The sequence below is a fragment of the Misgurnus anguillicaudatus genome, chromosome 14 (assembly GCF_027580225.2).
Source record: "Misgurnus anguillicaudatus chromosome 14, ASM2758022v2, whole genome shotgun sequence".
NCBI classification, from domain to species: Eukaryota; Metazoa; Chordata; class Actinopteri; order Cypriniformes; family Cobitidae; genus Misgurnus; species Misgurnus anguillicaudatus.
The window spans coordinates 18,201,566-18,221,505 of NC_073350.2; the positions used below are offsets into that span (position 1 = coordinate 18,201,566).

The window sequence follows — 19,940 nt, forward strand, 5'->3', positions numbered from 1 at the left end:
TGGTCTCTGTAAACTTTTTGAATTAATCAAACAGTTTAGATTAAAATCAATTCAGTAAAGAGCAACAATAATGTAACTGAATGTAAATTAAATACTTTTATGTGTAACCTATTCATTGATTTTAAGTTTGTACTCTACTTGGCGACACATATGGCAGGAGTGGCTTTCTGAGAGAGGGGTGTCTCTTAAGAGTACGCCCAAGTCTCGGCTAAAGTAGCCTAATCAGAATACTGAAGACCACCACAGTTGTATCGACCCCTTTTTCAAGCATTATGCACGCAAACGGACAGCGTCGACAGCCCGCCCTGATGAGCGCGCAATAGCGGCATGGATGCCACTTGTATAAAGTAAAGAAGAAAACGCTTTTCGTACAGCAGAAAGCCCCGCGGCTTCACGGGACGGACGGTGGAATATTGGATTCGGGCTTACTTGCATTCATTCTTTTTAACGTGGACAATCATGGTTTTATTGCTTTTGGGTCTAAGCGTTTTAGTTTTTCTCACTGATTTTATGAATGCAATATCGACCGCAGACAGACCGCGAAGTTTGGAAAAAGGTACGAGCACTTTGACATCTTTTTTTTGGAGGCGCTGAGAATGAATGAGTTTTCTTGCTTGGTGAGGAGAAGCCAATAAAAGCGCACTATCCGAAGATCCCTCAGCGAATAATTTTAATATTTCATCGTGACAACTGATCTGCAAGCTGACAATTTGATATGCATAGAATTTTTGTGTTCCTATAGCTCAACTGGTTAAGCATTGCGTGCGTAAAGCAGTGATGAGTTCAATTCCAACCAGGATCACGCGTAATGATGAAATGTAATGCACATGCTTGATAAATGAATGCAATTGTAAAGTGTTTTACCAAAAAGCTAGAGTTAGTTCACTGTTGCTTGGGTCTTTCAACATATGTCACTGTGTTTTACCATGCACTCTCTGTTCTCGTCCACAGCGAAATTACCAGAGTTCGGCGCGTATGATGTTGTAACTCCAGTAAGAGTGAATGAAGCCGGTGACAAATTGCCAACGGGCGTGCACTTCAAAAGGAGAAAGCGGAGTACCGACCCAATAACCAGCAACATCTCCCATCATTGGGCCTCGCCGCACGTCTATTATCAAATATCAGCTTTTGGGCAGGACTATATTCTTAACCTTACGCTCGAGTCGGGATTTATTGCACCAGTTTACACTGTCACGATACTTGGAGCATCCAGTCAAAGTCATAATTCAGAGGGGGAGGAGGACACGGAGTATCAGCATTGTTTTTACAAAGGACATGTGAACGGTGGACGGCATACTGCAGTTATCAGCCTCTGCTCCGGTTTGGTGAGTTTCTATTTAGGTTATATATGCATAATAATATTTTAATATGCTTAATATTATGTTTATAGTAGTTAACTGTTGACTAAAATCTTAATAAAAACAACTATGCTAAATAATAATTTTGAAGTACTTTTAAGTATACTTTGAGAGTTTATGTGATATTTAAATATTTTTCTTCCATCTCAGGTTTTTAGTGTTTTTGTGTATTTATTAAATATTAATTTAAACTTTGAAACACTTTAACAAGTTATGTAACGTTGATTTTGGGCGCATGCACATTATTTTTCAGAAAACAGCTGTTCTTAAATGCGGTAGTATATCAGTAATCATAAAAAATAGCGCTCAGTGAATGAACTTGACGCACACTCGTCATCGGTCTTATGCCGACGTCAACGGTATTCCATATATGGCAGTAAGATGTCATCTGCCGATGGGAACTCAAGTCTACGCGCGGCGGCATTTCTAAAACACCGCTTTTCACAGATAAAGAAGTCGACTGATGGAATCGTGCACGTAAAATCACACGTGGTACAGTATATTTCCCCTTAAAAAAATCCCACGGTCTTTATTCAACCCCACAGGTTTATCTTACCTCAGTTATGGCTGCTAGACTTCACTAGAATTAGCCCACGTTATATGCTAGCTTTTTCACGAGAGCTCTAACGGTAGTCTTTTATAAACATATCCTATTTGAAATAGGAAGTTGTGTTTAGCTTTTTTACTTGTTTTCAGTCCAGTTTGCACATTATACACACATCTGAGTCCGACCTAAAACGTCTCGTTAATACAAAGCATCTTTTGCTAATGCTTGTCACCGAGAAAATGTAATTCTATCAGTGTTTGATCCAACAATATACGTTTACTACACCACCAACTCACTAACTTACACTGCTTTTAACAAATTTTATATTAGTTTGAAATAAACAAACACCAGAATTTCTACTAATTTCTAATGTTATGCTTACTCCAGTATAGCCCTTACAAAAATTAACCATGGTTTTATTGGGGTAAATGTGTAGTAACCATGTTTTTTTGGTGTATTGATTACTATCAGCAAAACTATGGCTTTACTACACTAACCATGGTTTAATTATGGTTTTTAAAACCCATAGTTGTCAAAACCATGGTTATTTTGTGATGACCATGGTTTTACTACAGTAACCATGTTTTTTTAACTGTAGTAAAACCATGGTTATTTTTCGTAAGGGAGCCTATCATGCTGATTAACGTTACAAACAATTGGTGCAGATTTTTTTTTGTAATGTAATAACCGGCCTCAAAACGCTTCAATATGTTGCTTTTAAAATAGAAATTGGGACGTGTGCTCCTGCTCCTAAGTTTCATGCTGTTACAAAATTCACGTGTCAAAACGTTTTGGTTTGTAAGTGTACCAGAATGATCCGATAGTTATCATGGTTATTATCCATTTATTACCCCCTATGGGCAAGTGCACCAACATGCATGCAACATATGTTTATCTTATCACCTCATCAGCCACTTAGGATTTGTACATGAATGAAACCACAGGCGGATGTTGTACAGGCAATTTAAAATCACACTTGGAATGTTTCTGTAGACTTCGATGGCTATGCATCAACGCAATTTTAACCTTTTTATTTAGCTTGGCACTTTCAGGTCACCTGAAGGGGAGTATTTTGTGGAGCCCCTTCATAGCTACAATGGTGAAGACTATGAAGAAGAACACATCAAACCTCATATTGTATACAGAAAAAATGCCTCAAAGTCGACTGTAGAAGATTCGAACTCATGTGAAACTTCAGGTAAGCAGGTGTTTGAGAGCACCCAAATATCTTTTGGAGAGATTTTAAGATTCTACTAGAAGTTTCATTTATAAATCAATGAAAGCCAATAATAGTAGTAGTCCATTTAATATTACATGTTGGTGTATGCATTTGGCATTATATGTTGTATAGAACATACCTCAACTGTATTAAATGCACATTTAAACATGACTAAATAAGACATGTCTTTTAGCTTGTCCACCCCCCTGAGAATAAAACAGGCATGCTATCATTTCCATTCATACAGTTGTGCTATTCTTTACATCCTTTGCTTTTCTATTTTCAAATGATTGGCACTAAGTAGAAGTCAGTGGAACAGGAAAAATAATTTTGCTATCATTCCAATCTTAGTTTACTGCCACAAAATCCTGTTGACTCTTGAACTTCCTGTGGCCTGAAGATAAGGATACTCAAGAGTCCCAATACCATGAAAGCCACGTGGTGAACTGCATTGTGATAGAGTAATGCCAGCTCCATTTGTTTGAAAATTTGTGCCTACAAAAATAAATTTAGATGTAATGCAAGATTCTCTCTGTACGCTGCTGCTTTTCAATAGCACCCAACAGTGCCTCGATCTTTCTCTTTTTTTGTTTCTTGCTGTTGGTTTTATTACAGACAGCAACAAATTTTGAGGTCTTATATAGATTTTATTGTCGTATATAGACAATAATAAACCTTGGCGCTGGTTGCTTGGATTCATAACCACCAGGCCTCTATGATACAGATGAAGGAGGATCCTCTGTTGTGGCTGCTACATGCCTTATACAGTGTAGAGGACAAAATAAAATAGCTTCACTATAATTTTTAACACACATTGTTCTCATCTTCATTGCAGGACATAAAGAGCCACACAGCAGACACAGGGACAGACTGAGGAGAAAAACGTCCTCAAGCATGCTGTCCGACCTGGAGACTCTTAATTCCAGACTCCCCTCCATGGAAAACAAGCACAACTCTGCTAATGAAAGCAGTAACTCCAAGCCACACCGGAGATCAAAGCGTTTCCTTTCCTACCCCCGTTTTGTTGAAGTCATGGTTGTGGCAGACAGCAAAATGGTGGAACATCATGGAAGCAACCTCCAGCACTACATCCTTACCCTGATGTCCATTGTAAGTTTCGCTCAGTTAACAATACTGCACTGCTTTGATAGGCCCATGTTCTGTAGATCTGAATTGAGGGGGCTCCCAACTAGCAGATATTTCGCTCATGCGGGAGTGAATTTGTCTGACGGATTTGATGAATGTGAATACTAAACAAATGAAATCAGGTATGTCGCATAGACGGCATGCTTTGGATCTCACCAGGAGGTTGAATGACCTATATTTTGATCTTGGCAAAACTGTATTTTTTGCAGGATCTGGCTGTACATGTCCAAGCTGGATTTTTTCAACATCTAAAGCTAACACCAGAAAATTAACTCTATTTTTTTTAAATAAATTACTTATACCAAGTTTGTATTGTATTTTCTCATTCAGGTTTCCTCTATCTATAAGGATCACAGCATTGGAAACCTGATTAACATTGTAATTGTGAAATTGGTCATTATAAAGAACGAGCAGGTACGTACATTTTTGTGTGATTTGAAGCGTCATTTATTGATGGGAGCAGAATTTATGCATACATATGTGTTTGTGCAGGATGGACCCAATATTTCTTTCAATGCACAGTCCACTTTGAAAAACTTCTGCATATGGCAGCAGAGTCAAAACAACCCGGATGACAACCACCACTCACACCATGACACCGCCATCTTAATCACAAGGTAAATAAAAACTTTTAACACACTAGGCATTTAAAAACTTCATAAGTATGTATGCAAGCATGGTATACATGTAAGGCTTAAAATCGTAAGCCTGTCCTATTGTTTTTTTTGTTTTTTGCAGGCAGGACATTTGTCGAACGCAGGACAAATGCGACACTTTAGGTACGTCATCTTTATCAAGCTCAAGATTGAACCAGTCCAGCATGCAAATTTTGCCTACAATCCAATTAAAGAAGGTCTTGTTGTCAGTTAGTTTATCCTTCAGTTTAAACCATAACCACACTGTGCCTTTATGAACTTTCAGGTCTTGCTGAGCTGGGAACAGTTTGTGATCCGTATAGGAGTTGCAGTATTAATGAGGATAACGGACTTAGTACGGCTTTCACCGTCGCTCATGAGCTCGGCCACGTGTGAGTATAGATGAAGATATAGATGTATTGTGTTGTCGTGTCTCTTGGATAATTAATGCAGGTTGTAATGGACTTCCCGTTGGATGAGCCTATATTATTATCCAAAACTGAATCGATTTCAAATAGGTTGTTGTTACAGGATATGGTGTTGTCTGTGTGAATCTCTTTAACCCAAAAGCTCCCATAACGGTTAAAATAACAGGATTTTTTTACTGTGTTTTGGTTTACACGTTTGGCTGCACACAATGTAGTGTTCAAGCTTCTCTCTCCAAGGTTACTGACTTTTGTGCAGCTCGATAACTGTGTCTGTGCTTGATATGCAGCTTCTCAAGGTTTTCTGTCTGATCCCAGCAGAAAATTGCAGAAGCTGTGTGTTGTGCTCTGTGTTTAGTGTGGAATAAGTCTTGTTTTGGAGGTAAATTATCTATGTAAATGGTGTCAGTTCTGACAGCAGTCCCAGTATAGTATTTTGAACAAGCGGTTTATGAGGGGTAGAATAGAAATAAAATAGTTGTTATATTTTTCTGTCTTGAAACGGTTAGGGAAAGTTCTCCAGAAAAAGAAAATTCCCAATTTCTTTTAAAAATGTATTGTTTCACTTCACTTATTTGTTTGTGTTTAGCTGAAGAAAGGGTAATTCAAAAATTTGCAAATTATGAGAGAAATATAAAATTTTGGTAAACTCTTCCTTTAAAGGGACATTCCACTTTTTTTAAATATGCTAATTTTCCAGCTCCCCTAGAGTTAAACATTTGGTTTTTGCCGTTTTGGAGTCCATTCAGCTGGTCTCCGGGTCTGGCGCTGCCACTTTTGGCATGGCTTGGCACGATCCATTGAATCTGATTACACCATTAGCATCCCGCTCAAAAATAACCAAAGAGTTTCGATATTTTTTCTATTTAAAACTTGACTCCTCTGTAGCTACACCGTGCACCAAGACCGACAGAAACTGAAAAGTTGAGAGTTTCTAGGCAGATATGGCTATAGGAACTATACTCTCACTCCGGCATAATAATCAAGGACCTTGCTGTTGAACCATGGCTGTAGCAGACGAAATGATATTACGCACTGCCCGAAAATAGTCCCCTGCCATTGAAAGTTACTAAGGGGACTACGGTATTTTCGGCTGCTGCATAATATATTTGTGCCTCCTGCAGCCATGTTACAGCAGCAAAGTCCTTGATTATTACGCCAGAATGAGAGTATATACCTAGTAATATCTGCCTAGAAAATCAAATCCCATTTAAATAGGAAAAATATTGAAACTCTTTGGTTATTTTTTAGCGCAATGCTAATGGTCTAATCAGATTCAATGGATTGTGCTAAGCTATGCTAAAAGTGGTAGCGCTAGACTCGGAGGCCAGCTGAATGGATTCCAAAACGGTAAAAATCAAATGTTTAACTCTTGGGAAGCTGAAAAATGAGTATATATATATTTTTAAAGTGAAATGTTGCTTTAAGTGCAGTTAAAGCTAACGTTCTCATCTAGTTAAAAAAGTTAAGAAAGACCTAGAAGATTTGCATGTACAGTCATGACTTCAGATGACCTCTAAGTGGCCTTGTTTTAGTTTGTACATACAAAAGATGGAATTTCTGAATTCCATTCTTATTCGGTGGCACTTGGTGACATCAGTGCTGTGCACTTGCATGAGGATTTAGTCCTGGTGCTGTACAGTGCAATGCTGTGCGTACCACCTCTCTCTCCTAGAATCCAATATGGTTTGTTGCTTACTTTACAAATATTGATACTGTATGAATAATTTCTTTGTGTGTGTGTGTGTGTGTGCATGTTTTTATTTTTGCCCTCAGATTTAACATGCCTCATGATGATAGTAACAAATGCAAGGAGGATGGAGTTAAAAACCAGCCACATGTGATGGCACCTACGCTCAACTATAACACCAATCCCTGGATGTGGTCCAAATGTAGTCGGAAATACATCACAGAGTTCCTCGAGTATGTAAATTATACTACACTTCATTGCTGTGACATGATATTATTCAATGCTCGTAATGTTGCCTCAAACAGTCCATGACCATCATGGTCAGATAAATCTGAACTTTAGCCCTACATAATGATTGATCGCTGTTTGGCTGCATTTGCTTTATGCTCTAAACAATCAATTGAGATGGAAGTGACTTCATCCTTAGCAGACAGAAAGTCTTTTGTCACCTATCGAGAACATTTCTTTTGTTTGTCCGTTGTTTGTTTTGGTTTTCTTTGAAGCTATTTGTTTATCATGTGTTATTAGCACAGGGTATGGTGAGTGCCTGCTCGATGAGCCTGTTTCTAGGCCGTACGGTTTGTCCCAGCAGCTGCCTGGACAGATATACAGCGTCAATAAACAATGTGAACTGATATTTGGGCCTGGGACCCAGGTGTGCCCATATATGGTGAGAAAAACCCTTAGGATGTTACACAACATACTGTCCATTAAACTTTTACTGTGTATCATCTGCAGTTTGAAGTTGGGAGCGCACTGTACTAATTTTATGGCCGTATGGATTGTTGCTTGTCAGGTTGTACAACATAATCCCTTTTGGATCTTAGGTAAAAGCCATTGCACACTTAAATCAACTTCAACAGTGTTTTATGTTTGACTGCACAGTGCAACACTGTAAATATAGGAGTCTGTCGTACAAGCAGTCACACTACACTAGAGCAATACAAATTTCTGACACTGGCTAAGATTCCTCACAATGGTAATTCATCAGCTCGCATGTCAGTCAAGAGATCAAGAAACTAGTTTCAGATTGCAAAAAATGACCAAAATTGTACAGTGTGCACCCAGGTTTACATTACTTATGGATATAAAGAACAGAGATGAGATGAGGAGGGTCTTAATAGTTGTCAAAGCTAACAGTAACTGTTTGGATGATATCTAGACGCAGTGTCGGAGACTTTGGTGCACCAGTCCAGATGGAGTCCAGCGAGGCTGCCGGACCCAACACATGCCCTGGGCTGATGGGACAGAATGCTCTACAGGAATGGCAAGTTCTTTAAAAAATGAAATGTAAACATTTGCCAAAATATCGAATTACTGCAGCTATGAAAAAGGTGTAGTTATTTAACAATCTGTATTTAAAAATGTTTCTTTGAGATAATATAGTGCAGCATTAAAAACAAATCCCATCATTTATTTGGAGAAATTTGGTATTATTTAAAGGGTACATATTATGGCTTTTTTGCAATAAGTCTCAGATGTGCCCCAAAATGTGTCTGTGAAGTTTCAGCTCAAAATACCCCACAGAATGTCCAAAATGCCCCTATTGGGTGGGAGTAAAAATGTGCCGTTTTAATGTCTGTACCTATAAATGCAAATGAGCTACAGCTCCTCACTTCCTTCCTTACAAACAGACAGTGAATGCTTTCACTGACAATAGATCTGATTATAACAGTCTGAGACAATAGTATCTAGTTGACAGAGAACTCGCTAAGGATGGAAATAGGGCTGCACGATTAATCGAAAAAGAATCACGATCTTGATTCATACATAAATGCGATCTTCATTTTAAATGACGGCGAGTCATTTATACAGTATTTCCCTGTATTCAGATGCTGCATTCACGTGTTCACGTATTTACATTACAATTCAAGATGCTATAATATCAGTCAAACTTGCTAACACACACTCATACAGTGTAAAAACAAACCCTATTCATTCACCAATCAGACCCGATCGTTTCTCTCCTCTCGTTTCTCATTTGTGGGATTCCGCTGTCACTCGCGTAACGTATAACAAGGTGACAGACCTAAACAAAGTTAATTTTGAGGGGCAATTTTCACAAAAAAGAGAGGATAAACGAGCGTCATTGTGGAAAATCCTGGTGACGATAGAGAAAGTGACGATGCAACAACATTGGTTCCGAAAGAGGGCAAGGAAATTATTTACCTCCGGACGTTTGTAAATCGGAAGGCTCCAGCCTCCGGAGGTCGCATATGCAGCCAGGTTGCATACGTCATCAAGCCTGGTTAATTCGAGTTAACGGAGCATTACATTCGCAAGTCATAAACATACTACAACAATGTATGATCAACTTAAAATATTAGTCAACTTTATAACGTTAATTGTTAATATTCTGAAATTAGACAGTCTTTTTGATGCGCAGTTTAGAAATGTGACCTCCAAAGGCTGCAGCCTTCAGATGAGAAACGGCCTCTGTGTCACCGACACAAGTTCCCCATTAGAAAGGGTTTTTTAGCACGAGGGGAACATTGTAACATGTCTGCGTTTCTCTCTGATGCCTCAAAATATTGATCGTTTAGTCTTTTAAAGGTTTAGTGTTTTTAAAGTTTTAAGGTTGGCCAGTTTGATAGTACAAAAAGCACAGGTGCCATTTAACAGCTAACAAATTTTAAATTAAATAAAATTTTAAGGGGTCTAAAAGAAGGAAAAGAGACTTGTAAGATACATTATTATAACTGAAGTTAAGTGCATAATAAATGTTTTTGTAAAAAAAAAAGAGAATCGGGTGAGAGAATTCCTATGGAGAAAAATCGCGATCCACATTTTAGCATGAATCGTGCAGCCCTAGATGGAAAGTATGCAGGACTGTAAGTGGGCGGGGCTTTATCATTGTGACCTCACATTGATAAGAGATTCAAAACGGCATGTCTAATGAGATTGCTTTGGTTTAATGGGGATTAAAAAACAAGGAGCGGTGGATTTGTTTCATCGTAGGGTGGTTGTGTTCCCACACTGTCCAAACACCTTGTAAAAGTGGATTTTGCATAATAGGTGCCCTTTAATGGGTAGATTAGTGAAGCTCTAAAACCTTTTCTATTTTAAAAGAATATGCTTGTAAAGATTTTGCTGTATGTTAATGACATTTTTCAGCTTTTTAGACCTTATTTTATATAGTAGTTGAGAAACATGACCCTTGACTTAAACCTGTGTCCATGTGAGCCAACATCGCATTGTGTGTCATGAGCATATGTGCTACATATTTTACCAAAGCTCTTACATTGTGGCTCTTAAAATAACTCCAGGGAGTTTACATAGATATCTGCACCTTATCTAATGGTGATTTTTGCTGAACACTAATATGCAGTTGCAACATAGATGATAAACATATCCGTCAGTGAAACTTCAAACACATATTTCTCTCAAATAGCAACCAAATCACAATGAGACTCGTCCTCATTGATCTATTGCTTTGTTTTTGCCAGATTCAGCCTCGAACATTGGTGGTGATTGTAAACATCTCAGTGACTGTGTTGTTCATGTCATACACTGTTATGTTAAGACCAAAGTCTTTTTCAAAACTTGTGCCAGGGCTTTAATGCATCTTTCGGCACACGTGGCAGATAGTCTCACAAAACAACTGATAGAGACTTGCTGCCATGTGTCTCTTTATTTTCTGAGAATGCTTTGGTCTAAGCTACAGAATAGAGTTAATTGCATTTAATGAATTTGAACTGAATCTGCTGTGATCTCATCGATTCTCTGTTTGCTTTCTCATCAGCATTGTAAACATGGCCAGTGTGTCGCTAAAGAGCCTGAATCGGTTCTAGTGGACGGAGCCTGGGGAGCGTGGAGTCCCTTTGGCACATGCTCCAGGACCTGTGGAGGAGGAATCAAGATTGGTGTGCGTGACTGCAACCGACCCGTGTAAGCGCTTTGTAGTACAGCATCCTCACTGGACTGTAAATTAGCAACAGGTTTCTTAATGTACCTTGACAGATGACAGGAGCCATGATTGAATTGGTTCGGTAACACTTTACTAAAAGATTATGGTTGTTAATGCATTAGTATTATGGATCACATGAACTAATAATGATCAAAACATTTATTAATCTTAGTTCATGTAAATTTCAGCTATTATTGATGCATTTTTAAAAACCACAAAACTAGAAATTATGTCTTTCTTATAAGGTTTAAATGCCCCTGAGTTGTTTGTAAATTTATAGTCTGTTTTAGGCTTTACTTTGTAGGCCCGATGAACAGGCAATAAAGTCTCTTTTTGTCTTAACAGCCCACTTTGCTTGGTTATTATTTTTGTGTAGTCGTGCCCAACAAGCTCGCCCACCGTGAAAGCTAAATTGGCCTAAAATTCTGCTTCACATAACATCAAATATTTTCTGGCTAGTTGTGATCGTGTCACATCGTGCAGCATTTCTGCTTTCAGTGTGGATAAATTACTTGGTGTAAGTTGTAATGGTTAAGTGTATAAGTGTGTTTTTATGCTATATTTAGGCCCAAAAATGGGGGAAAGTACTGCGTTGGACGCAGGACGAAATTCCGTTCCTGCAACTCTGAGCCGTGCTCCAAGCAGAAACGAGACTTCAGGGAGGAGCAGTGTGCCAGCTTTGATGGCCGCCACTTCAACATCAATGGTCTACCTCCAAATGTTCGCTGGGTGCCAAAGTACAGCGGAAGTAAGTGATTTACTCCATAGCAATTGAGACTTATACCTCCAGTGTGGCCAAGACCACATAATGAGCTGCATTATAAATAAATAAATGTATAATTTTACTAATATGTTGTGCCTTCGATATCTGTTATTCCAATAGTCCTTGTAGTAGCGTTGGACTGATCCCAAAGTTTTAGCTTACAGTAGATACAATTCAACATCTGGTGCCATCTTACTAGTATTTCATTGATACCTTAGGCCAGGGGGTTTCAAATTGGGGTCCCCCAGAACGTTTCAAGAAAAAAAAAGACAAAATTTGTGAAATATCTACTGTATGTGTAGCCAATTATTTAAGGTTTTTAAACAATTTGCAGTATTTATAATATCACAATTACAATTTAACTAACACAGTTTAAAAATGTTGATATATGTTTTAGGAAAGGGGTCCCTCGCTAATATCGCTAATATCGCTACTATAGTCCATTTTTACGTAAATGTGGGGTGTACTGCACGCACACCGCCAGGTTTTTGAAACGCCATGTACCTTGAATGTAGGTGTAGGTCGCGCATGCACCTATAGGAGAATGTAGTATGTAGCCCAGGAGATGCATTGCATTTTGTCGCAATGTGCATGCATTAAATGTCTGTGTACATGTACGAGTATAAACTATACTTTACAGGCTATACTTCGGGCTTTAGGCAACAAATAAAATAAAACTATTGATTTCAATAATTCTGAATTAATCATTGTCTGTAATTAGAATTGGATTTTTTGCATTTACATTTATGCATTTGGCAGACGTTTTTATCCAAAAAGACTTACAGTGCATTACAAGGTGGTATACATTTTTTTAGTTCTGGGCAAAGATTAATCACGGATAATCACATACAAAATAAAAGTGCATTTTTGCATAATATATGTGTCTGTGCTGTGTGTAATAATTATGTATATTTAAACACACACACATACATTTCAGAACATTTTTATTTATATCCATTTTTTTTTAATATAATATAGAATATATAAAAATACAAATCAATAATTATATATACACATGTAAATGTTTCTTAAATACATACATGAATGTGTGTGTATTTATATATACATAATAATAACACACAGCACACACTCATATCTTATGCAAAAATCACATTTATTTTGTATGCGATTAATCACAATTAATCTTTGCCCAGCACTATTTATTAATTTGAATACTTGACCTTTTGTGCTGCTAATGCAATACTCTACCACTGAGCTATACAATACTAAATTCTTTAATACTGAAATAGTGTACAACCATTCCCTGTAAAATCTTTTGATTTCCCTCATCTTGTTATTCATAATTCCTTTTATTATGTGTAGAACTCATAAAAAGGAAATAATAGAAATTCCCTTATGATTATAGAAATGGTAATGCCAGTCTTTTCAATGCCCTTATGTTTTCAAAAATCAAATTACCTTACACAATTACATTTTAATCAAAATGTTAATTGAGAAGTAGCCTACAAAAATGAAAAGCTGTGATGGACAGCACTGTATTAACTGTCTTTCTGCTGTGTTTTCTGTAGTTTTAATGAAGGATCGTTGTAAGCTCTTCTGTCGGGTGACAGGCAGCACAGCTTACTATCAGCTCAGGGACCGAGTCATTGATGGAACGCAATGTGGGCCTGACACCAACGACATCTGTGTACAGGGTCTGTGTAGGGTGAGTGCTTTTGTGTGCATGCTTTTCAATTAATATCCTAGTGCATATATTGCAGCATGAACATTTAAGTCTTCTTTTAGAAAGACCTTTTTTGTTCTGTTTTTGTAGCAAGCAGGATGTGACCACGTGTTGAACTCCAAGGCCAGGAGAGATAAATGTGGGGTGTGTGGTGGGGATAACTCATCATGCAAAACTGTTGCAGGAACATTCAACACAGTGCGTTATGGTAGGTGATCCAGGCTGAACTTAGACCTATCAGGGGTGGGAGTCCATGTCAATTCAGTAATGCATTGTGATTATTTCTCAAACAGTTTTCGTGCAATGTGCAATGTTTTAATTATTATAAATAAATATGGTTATTGGAAAGCATATGCAGTATACATTCCTTAATATTCCCACCCCTAGTCAGAACAGTTCAGATGAGGTCTGTTCAAGATCTGTTCTGCTTGCTTCATATTTGGTTCAATTCCAATTTGAGTTCAGTTTGCCCTAAATATAATGCAATAAAAAAAGTTTCCGTTGATAAGATTTCTCTCATTAAATTTCACGGATAGGATGGTTTTTTTAATATTAAATTTCTCTTTTGTGCAGGTTATAATGTTGTGGTGCAGATCCCCAGTGGTGCTACTAACATAGATATAAGACAACACAGCTACTCAGGGAAACCAGAGGATGATAACTACCTCGGTGAGAGCTTCCTTCATTGTGCCATTCTGATGTATAATACAAGATATTTGTCTTGTGTGTATGTATTATAATTCCTAGTTTTAAGATTTAACATTTCGAATGGCTTTCCCACTGTGAAAGTAGACCAAAGTGGGAGTAGTGTCAAGATTTACTATGAGAATTAAAATCAAGATGTTGTCATAGGGTTTACGAAGTGTTTTCTTAAGTTTATGGCCCTCAACTCTGAAAACCTAAGGGGCTGGTTTTGCAAGCCTTTTTGTATTTTGTGCATATGTATTTATATGTTTATCTACTATGTATGTGTGTTTTAAGTCAAGGCAGGAATGTATAAGTTGTAAAAAGGGCTTTTTTGTATGTACAGTAGACATTTGGGTGGGGGGACAGCGGCTGAGCAATGTAACATGTATAGCGGCAAAAAAGGAACTTGGGAAATTTGCTACATAATTGCATTAGCTTGAACTTTTGAAGCAGATTGACTTCAGTACAGGAATGACGCTGCCTCTTTTGGGAATATTGAATTACTTAACCCTCATTAGTTTTATCTTCCCTAAATCTTTGTAAAATAAAAAAATATTGTAGTGAGACATAGTTTTGAGTATAGAACAAATAGATGCCTATCCCGTGGCATGCTTAGTAATGCATATTTAATGAAATCATTATATGTTTGATTAAAAATGTTTTGGTAATAGGTTTCAGCTCAACGCAGAGATCTAAAGTATGTATGTTGTTTCCGCAGCTTTGTCCAACAGCCGCGGAGAATATTTACTCAATGGAGATTTTGTGGTCAGCATGTTTAAAAGGGAAGTCAAAGTTGGAAATGCTGTCATAGAGTACAGTGGATCCGGCAATGTGATCGAGAGAATCAACTGCACTGACCGCATAGATGAGGAGATTGTTGTCCAGGTAAATCTGGTTTATCCACTCTTGTAGTGTCTCACTTCACATTGAAATGATTGCGTCAGTGATACTGTTTGTTGTTTTGCAGCATGATTTTTTTTATCTAACTGTATTCTTTTAAACTAGGTGCTATCTGTAGGTAACCTGTATAACCCAGATGTCAGGTATTCCTACAACATTCCCATAGAAGACAAACCTCAGCAGTTTTTCTGGGATGCGTACGGCCCTTGGCAGGAGTGCAGTCTTCTGTGCCAAGGTGGGTGTGACAAGCAAAAAATTCTGTTGTAAAACGCTTGCCAGAAGTTTGTTTAGAGTTTGGTAAACTTGAACCAGACGTATGATGCTGTCGGGGTTATTGAGGACAGTTTTGTATAAACAACTGTACTCCAGTTTTTATTCTTTCTTTCTTTCTTTCTTTCTTCCTTTCTTTCTTGGAATATACTATAATGTACAAAAGTGTATATATTTGTATTGTGAATAGGTGATTGTATTTGTAATAAATATAAAAATGCAATTCTGTCTCTCTTTCACTCTCTCTTTCTTCATGTTTATTTGAACTTTATAATTTATTTCATTTTCATTGTAATTTATTTCTTATATTGTATGTCATTGTATTGGATCAGGAGAGCGTAAGAGGAAAGTCTTGTGTACTCGTGAGTCAGATCGTGTGATGGTGTCTGATCAGCGGTGCCATGGCTCTCCTAAACCATCTGTGATCACTGAGCCCTGCAACACAGACTGTGAACTCAGGTACGAATGCACATTTATTAATGTCATAAAAAATGTAAGACCTCAGATGCAAAACCCTCTAAGTGCATCTGACATGTTTTCTTGTAAATAAGCACTTTTTCATCAGGCTCTTATATTTAGGTTCAGTAATTTCACTTGTCTATGAAAAGGTTATTAGTTATTAAAATTATTATTATTTTCGCAAATGTCGCTTCATTTCATTGGCATTTAACCTGATGAACGTACACTCACCTAAAGGCTTATTAGGAACACCTGTTCAATTTCTCATTAATGCAATTATCTTATCAACCAATCACATGGCAGTTGCTTCAATGCATTTAGGGGTGTGGTCCTGGTCAAGACAATCTCCTGAACTCCAAACTGAATGTCAGAATTGGAAAGAAAGGTGATTTAGGCAATTTTGAGCGTGGCATGGTTATTGGTGCCAGACAGGCCAGTCTGAGTATTTTACAGTCTGCTCAGTTACTGGGATTTTCACGCACAGCCATTTCTAGGGTTTACAAAGAATGCAGTAAAAAGGGAAAAACATCCAGTATGCGGCAATCCTTGTTGATGCTAGAGGTCGGTGGAGAATGGGCCAACTGATTCAAGCTGATAGAAGAGCAACTTTGACTGAAATAACCACTCATTACAACCGAGGTATGCAGCAAAGCATTTGTGAAGCCACAACAAGCACAACCTTGTGGCGGATGGGCTACAATAGCAGAAGACCCCACCGGGTACCACTCATCTCCACTACAAATAGGAAAAAGATGCTACAATTTGCACGAGCTCACCAAAATTGGACAGTTGAAGACTGGAAAAATGTTGCCTGGTCTGATGAGTCTCGATTTCTGTTGAGACATTTAGATGGTAGAGTTAGAATTTGGCGTAAACAGAATGAGAACATGGATCCATCATGCCTTGTTACCACTGTGCAGGCTGGTGGTGGTGGTTTAATGGTGTGGGGGATGTTTTCTTGGCACACTTTAGGCCCCTTAGTGCCAATTGGGCATCGTTTAAATGCCACAGCCTACCTGAGTATTGTTTCTGAACATTTCCATCTCTTTATGACCAGCATAAACCCATCCCCTGATGGCTACTTCCAGCAGGATAATGCACCATGTCACAAAGCTTGAATCATTTCAAATTGGTTCCTTGAACATGGCAATGGGTTCACTGTACTAAAATGGCCCCCAGAGTCACCAGAACTCAACCCAATAGAGCATATATGGGATGTGGTGGAACGGGAGCTTCGTGCCCTGGATGTGCATCCCATAAATCTCCATCAACTGCAAGATGCTATCCTATCAATATGGGCCAACATTTCTAAATAATAAATAGATAACCTTGTTGAATCAATGCCACAGGCAGTTCTGAAGATGAAACGAGGTCAAACACAGTATTAGTATGGTGTTCCTAATAATCCTTTAGGTGAGTGTATAATACATGCATAGAGCATTCGGTTAATATCAGTGTCATTTTGATGGCCGTGGCTTTCTCATCTGAGAAAAGTGGCTTAAGTGGCTTTCTCATCTGAGCCCTTCATTTGCTATTGCTTATTTCACCAAACTACATCTGGTCCTTGCGTTAGATGTTCACAAATCTTTTTTTACAGGTGGCATGTTGCTCGCAAAAGCGAGTGCACAGCCACATGTGGACCAGGCTATCGCACGTTAGACATTCAATGCACCAAACAGAGCAGACAGGATGGAAAGACCCAGAAGGTTGATGACCGTTACTGCAGTAGCCAACGCAAGCCTGATGATAAGGAGAAGTGCCATGGAGACTGCAACCCTGGTCGATGGGAGTACTCTCAATGGGGAGAGGTATGAAAAACATTGCTGATCTTAAATCAGTTATACAAAGCATAACCCAAATGTGGTTCTGTACTGTAGCGTAGCTGGTGTCCTAAAGAGCACATAAACTTATGAAGAGACTGTAACCTACACTGCAAAAATGACTTTCTGGGCAAAACAAGACAAAAATACTAAGTAAGAAAGTAATTTTTTGCAGTGTAAATGTAAGTTTGTAAAGAACTTGGATATGATGTCTTGATAATGTGGGAATATAGACCAATGCATTTTTTTTATCTTGACACACTGGTCTCAATCTAGTTTATTTTTTGGTAATAATTAGTATCTATATTTACTTGACAATGGGGGGATATTTGGTTATTTAGTGCTCCAAAAGCTGTGGAGGTGGAACGCGCCAGAGGAATGCAAAATGCCGAAAGTCAACAGAGAATGGCGATGAAAGCAGGTGCAACCCAGAAGAAAAGATCTCTGTCCAGCAGTGTAATGACTTCCCGTGTCCTCAGTGGAAAACTGCAGAGTGGTCAGAGGTGAAGACCTTTGAATACATCATACAAGCAAATATTTGACAGACACAAGGCTTTATGTTTATCCTAATGTTTGTTTTGAATTCATTCCATAGTGTTTGGTGACTTGTGGCAAGGGCTACAAGCACCGCCAGACGTGGTGTCAGTTTGGAGAGGAGCGCCTGGACGACCGCTTTTGCGATTCCTCCAAACCAGAGTCGGTACAGGCCTGCCAGCAGCAAGAATGCGCGTCCTGGCAGGTGGGACCCTGGGGACATGTAAGTACAAGAATTTATTGCTGTAATTGTTTTGCATCATATATTTGAAATGAAAGCTTATTGTGATGATTTAATTCAGGGCCACCAGCCAAGGTGTCCAAAATCTTTCCATTTCCTAAATAGTGGCCTGTGTTGCTTTTACTATATAGGAAATTGTGCATGAATAGACAGACAATCCTTGATATATATATGACCACAAATACATCAAGGTTATTGGCTGGAAAACAAATATTTTGCACTTTGCGTTGATGTAGAGCACATCCAAACTGCGCTGTATATCTTCATCCATCTGTATATAATGTGCTTTCTGTCCACTTGAACAATTTATGACTGTCTTCAAAAAAAGCAAATAGTTTCCTCAGAGATCTCCCAGAAGGGAATAACGGTTTGACGATTCCTTTGGGCAAATTTTAAGTCTTAAAGTGTGACAGAGATTAAACATCACTGCTGCATAGATTAAGCAGTCAAGTTTAATGTATGTTTGAAGGGCTTTACTGAAGCATGTGCGCAAGCACGTCACACAAGCTTGATCTTGTTACAGTAAAGCTATAGCAATGAGGAAAGAGATAAAAAACAGGAGATCCTGGCCCGGATCCCAGGATGCCCATGTGAGCGATTATCAAATCAGTGCTGGGCTGATGGCAACTGGCCAATGGTGGACAGCATTAAATGTCAAGTTGTCCAACAGGATAAATCTTTTCCATGTGACAGTAAATGAGATAAGTGATCACAGTTTTTAACTGACCTTCCTTATGTGTAACTGCAGTGCACCACCACGTGCGGTCCGGGTTACCAGATGAGAGCTGTGAAGTGTGTGGTTGGTGAATATGGATCGGTCGTGGATGACTCGGATTGTAATGCAGCAACACGTCCAACAGACACTCAGGTACGAGCAGTGTACTTTAGCGTCCATACTGCCTTTTCACTTGTAAAAAAATAGAGAAAATTGTCTTTATTAAGTCTTTATTTATTAATAAAATGGCGACAACATCCCAAAACAGGTGTGGGAAGAGACACAGGTGTGGATGATAAATTAGTACCTTAAAAGGTTTTCAGAAAACAGATACTAAACAAAATAAAGTCGTTTGCAAGGTGTACAAAAAGAAAATCTTGACAAAGGGTGGAAACACAAACATTCTCACTCGATTCCTATCAAACTTTGGAAAGATATTGAGATATGCAATCTATCTCTCTGCCTTAGTCTTTATTAGGGATGGGACGATTACCGGTTTCACGATTAACCATGATAAAAAGTCCTGACGGTTAGTATTATCGTTTAAAATGTAATTATCATTACAACCGTGTTTGATTACCGTGATTTTGAAAACTTGCGGTAAATCCTGTCCAGCCAGAATCAGCTTGACGCAGGCGCGCGCATGCAACATTAGTTTTTACAAGAAAAGGCGTGGCGGAAGGCAGTAACAGGTGCACTGTGTTTTAATGCGTTGCTTATGTGTGCATTTGGTGTTCTTATTTAAGCTACTGTTCATTAAAACATGTTCATACATCTCAGGGCTCCATGTTAATGTTCATTTAATGCAGGGGTGTCCAATACGACCAGTCGATCGCAAATACAATGGCAGTAGATCGCACATAAGTTAATAACTGTGTATGCTGCTCCACGCCTCCACGAGCTTCGGAAAACAAAGCGCCAAATTGGCATTATGGTCTTA

At 38.4% G+C, this 19,940-nt stretch overlaps 1 protein-coding gene across 2 annotated transcripts in view; it reads left to right on the forward strand.

Moving 5' to 3' along the window:
* Positions 1 to 203: 203 nt before the first annotated feature.
* Positions 204 to 19,940, forward strand: part of adamts9 (ADAM metallopeptidase with thrombospondin type 1 motif, 9) — a 50,963-nt gene continuing 31,226 nt past the window's right edge. The window contains exons 1-23 of one of the 2 annotated variants that reach the window (XM_055183953.2): positions 204 to 556; positions 952 to 1,325; positions 2,944 to 3,103; positions 3,960 to 4,234; positions 4,601 to 4,684; positions 4,763 to 4,887; positions 5,009 to 5,049; positions 5,192 to 5,297; positions 7,107 to 7,253; positions 7,549 to 7,690; positions 8,183 to 8,287; positions 10,763 to 10,908; positions 11,494 to 11,675; positions 13,220 to 13,356; positions 13,465 to 13,582; positions 13,948 to 14,043; positions 14,780 to 14,946; positions 15,067 to 15,196; positions 15,564 to 15,690; positions 17,288 to 17,498; positions 17,852 to 18,013; positions 18,106 to 18,267; positions 19,034 to 19,153. In XM_055183953.2, coding sequence (XP_055039928.2) covers positions 460 to 556; positions 952 to 1,325; positions 2,944 to 3,103; positions 3,960 to 4,234; positions 4,601 to 4,684; positions 4,763 to 4,887; positions 5,009 to 5,049; positions 5,192 to 5,297; positions 7,107 to 7,253; positions 7,549 to 7,690; positions 8,183 to 8,287; positions 10,763 to 10,908; positions 11,494 to 11,675; positions 13,220 to 13,356; positions 13,465 to 13,582; positions 13,948 to 14,043; positions 14,780 to 14,946; positions 15,067 to 15,196; positions 15,564 to 15,690; positions 17,288 to 17,498; positions 17,852 to 18,013; positions 18,106 to 18,267; positions 19,034 to 19,153 — 3,414 coding nt within the window. In that variant the 5' untranslated portion in view covers positions 204 to 459. Of the gene's footprint in view, positions 557 to 951; positions 1,326 to 1,723; positions 1,851 to 2,943; positions 3,104 to 3,959; positions 4,235 to 4,600; positions 4,685 to 4,762; positions 4,888 to 5,008; positions 5,050 to 5,191; positions 5,298 to 7,106; positions 7,254 to 7,548; positions 7,691 to 8,182; positions 8,288 to 10,762; positions 10,909 to 11,493; positions 11,676 to 13,219; positions 13,357 to 13,464; positions 13,583 to 13,947; positions 14,044 to 14,779; positions 14,947 to 15,066; positions 15,197 to 15,563; positions 15,691 to 17,287; positions 17,499 to 17,851; positions 18,014 to 18,105; positions 18,268 to 19,033; positions 19,154 to 19,940 lie in introns of those variants that run through there. The other variant, XM_055183954.2, reaches the window with a different exon arrangement.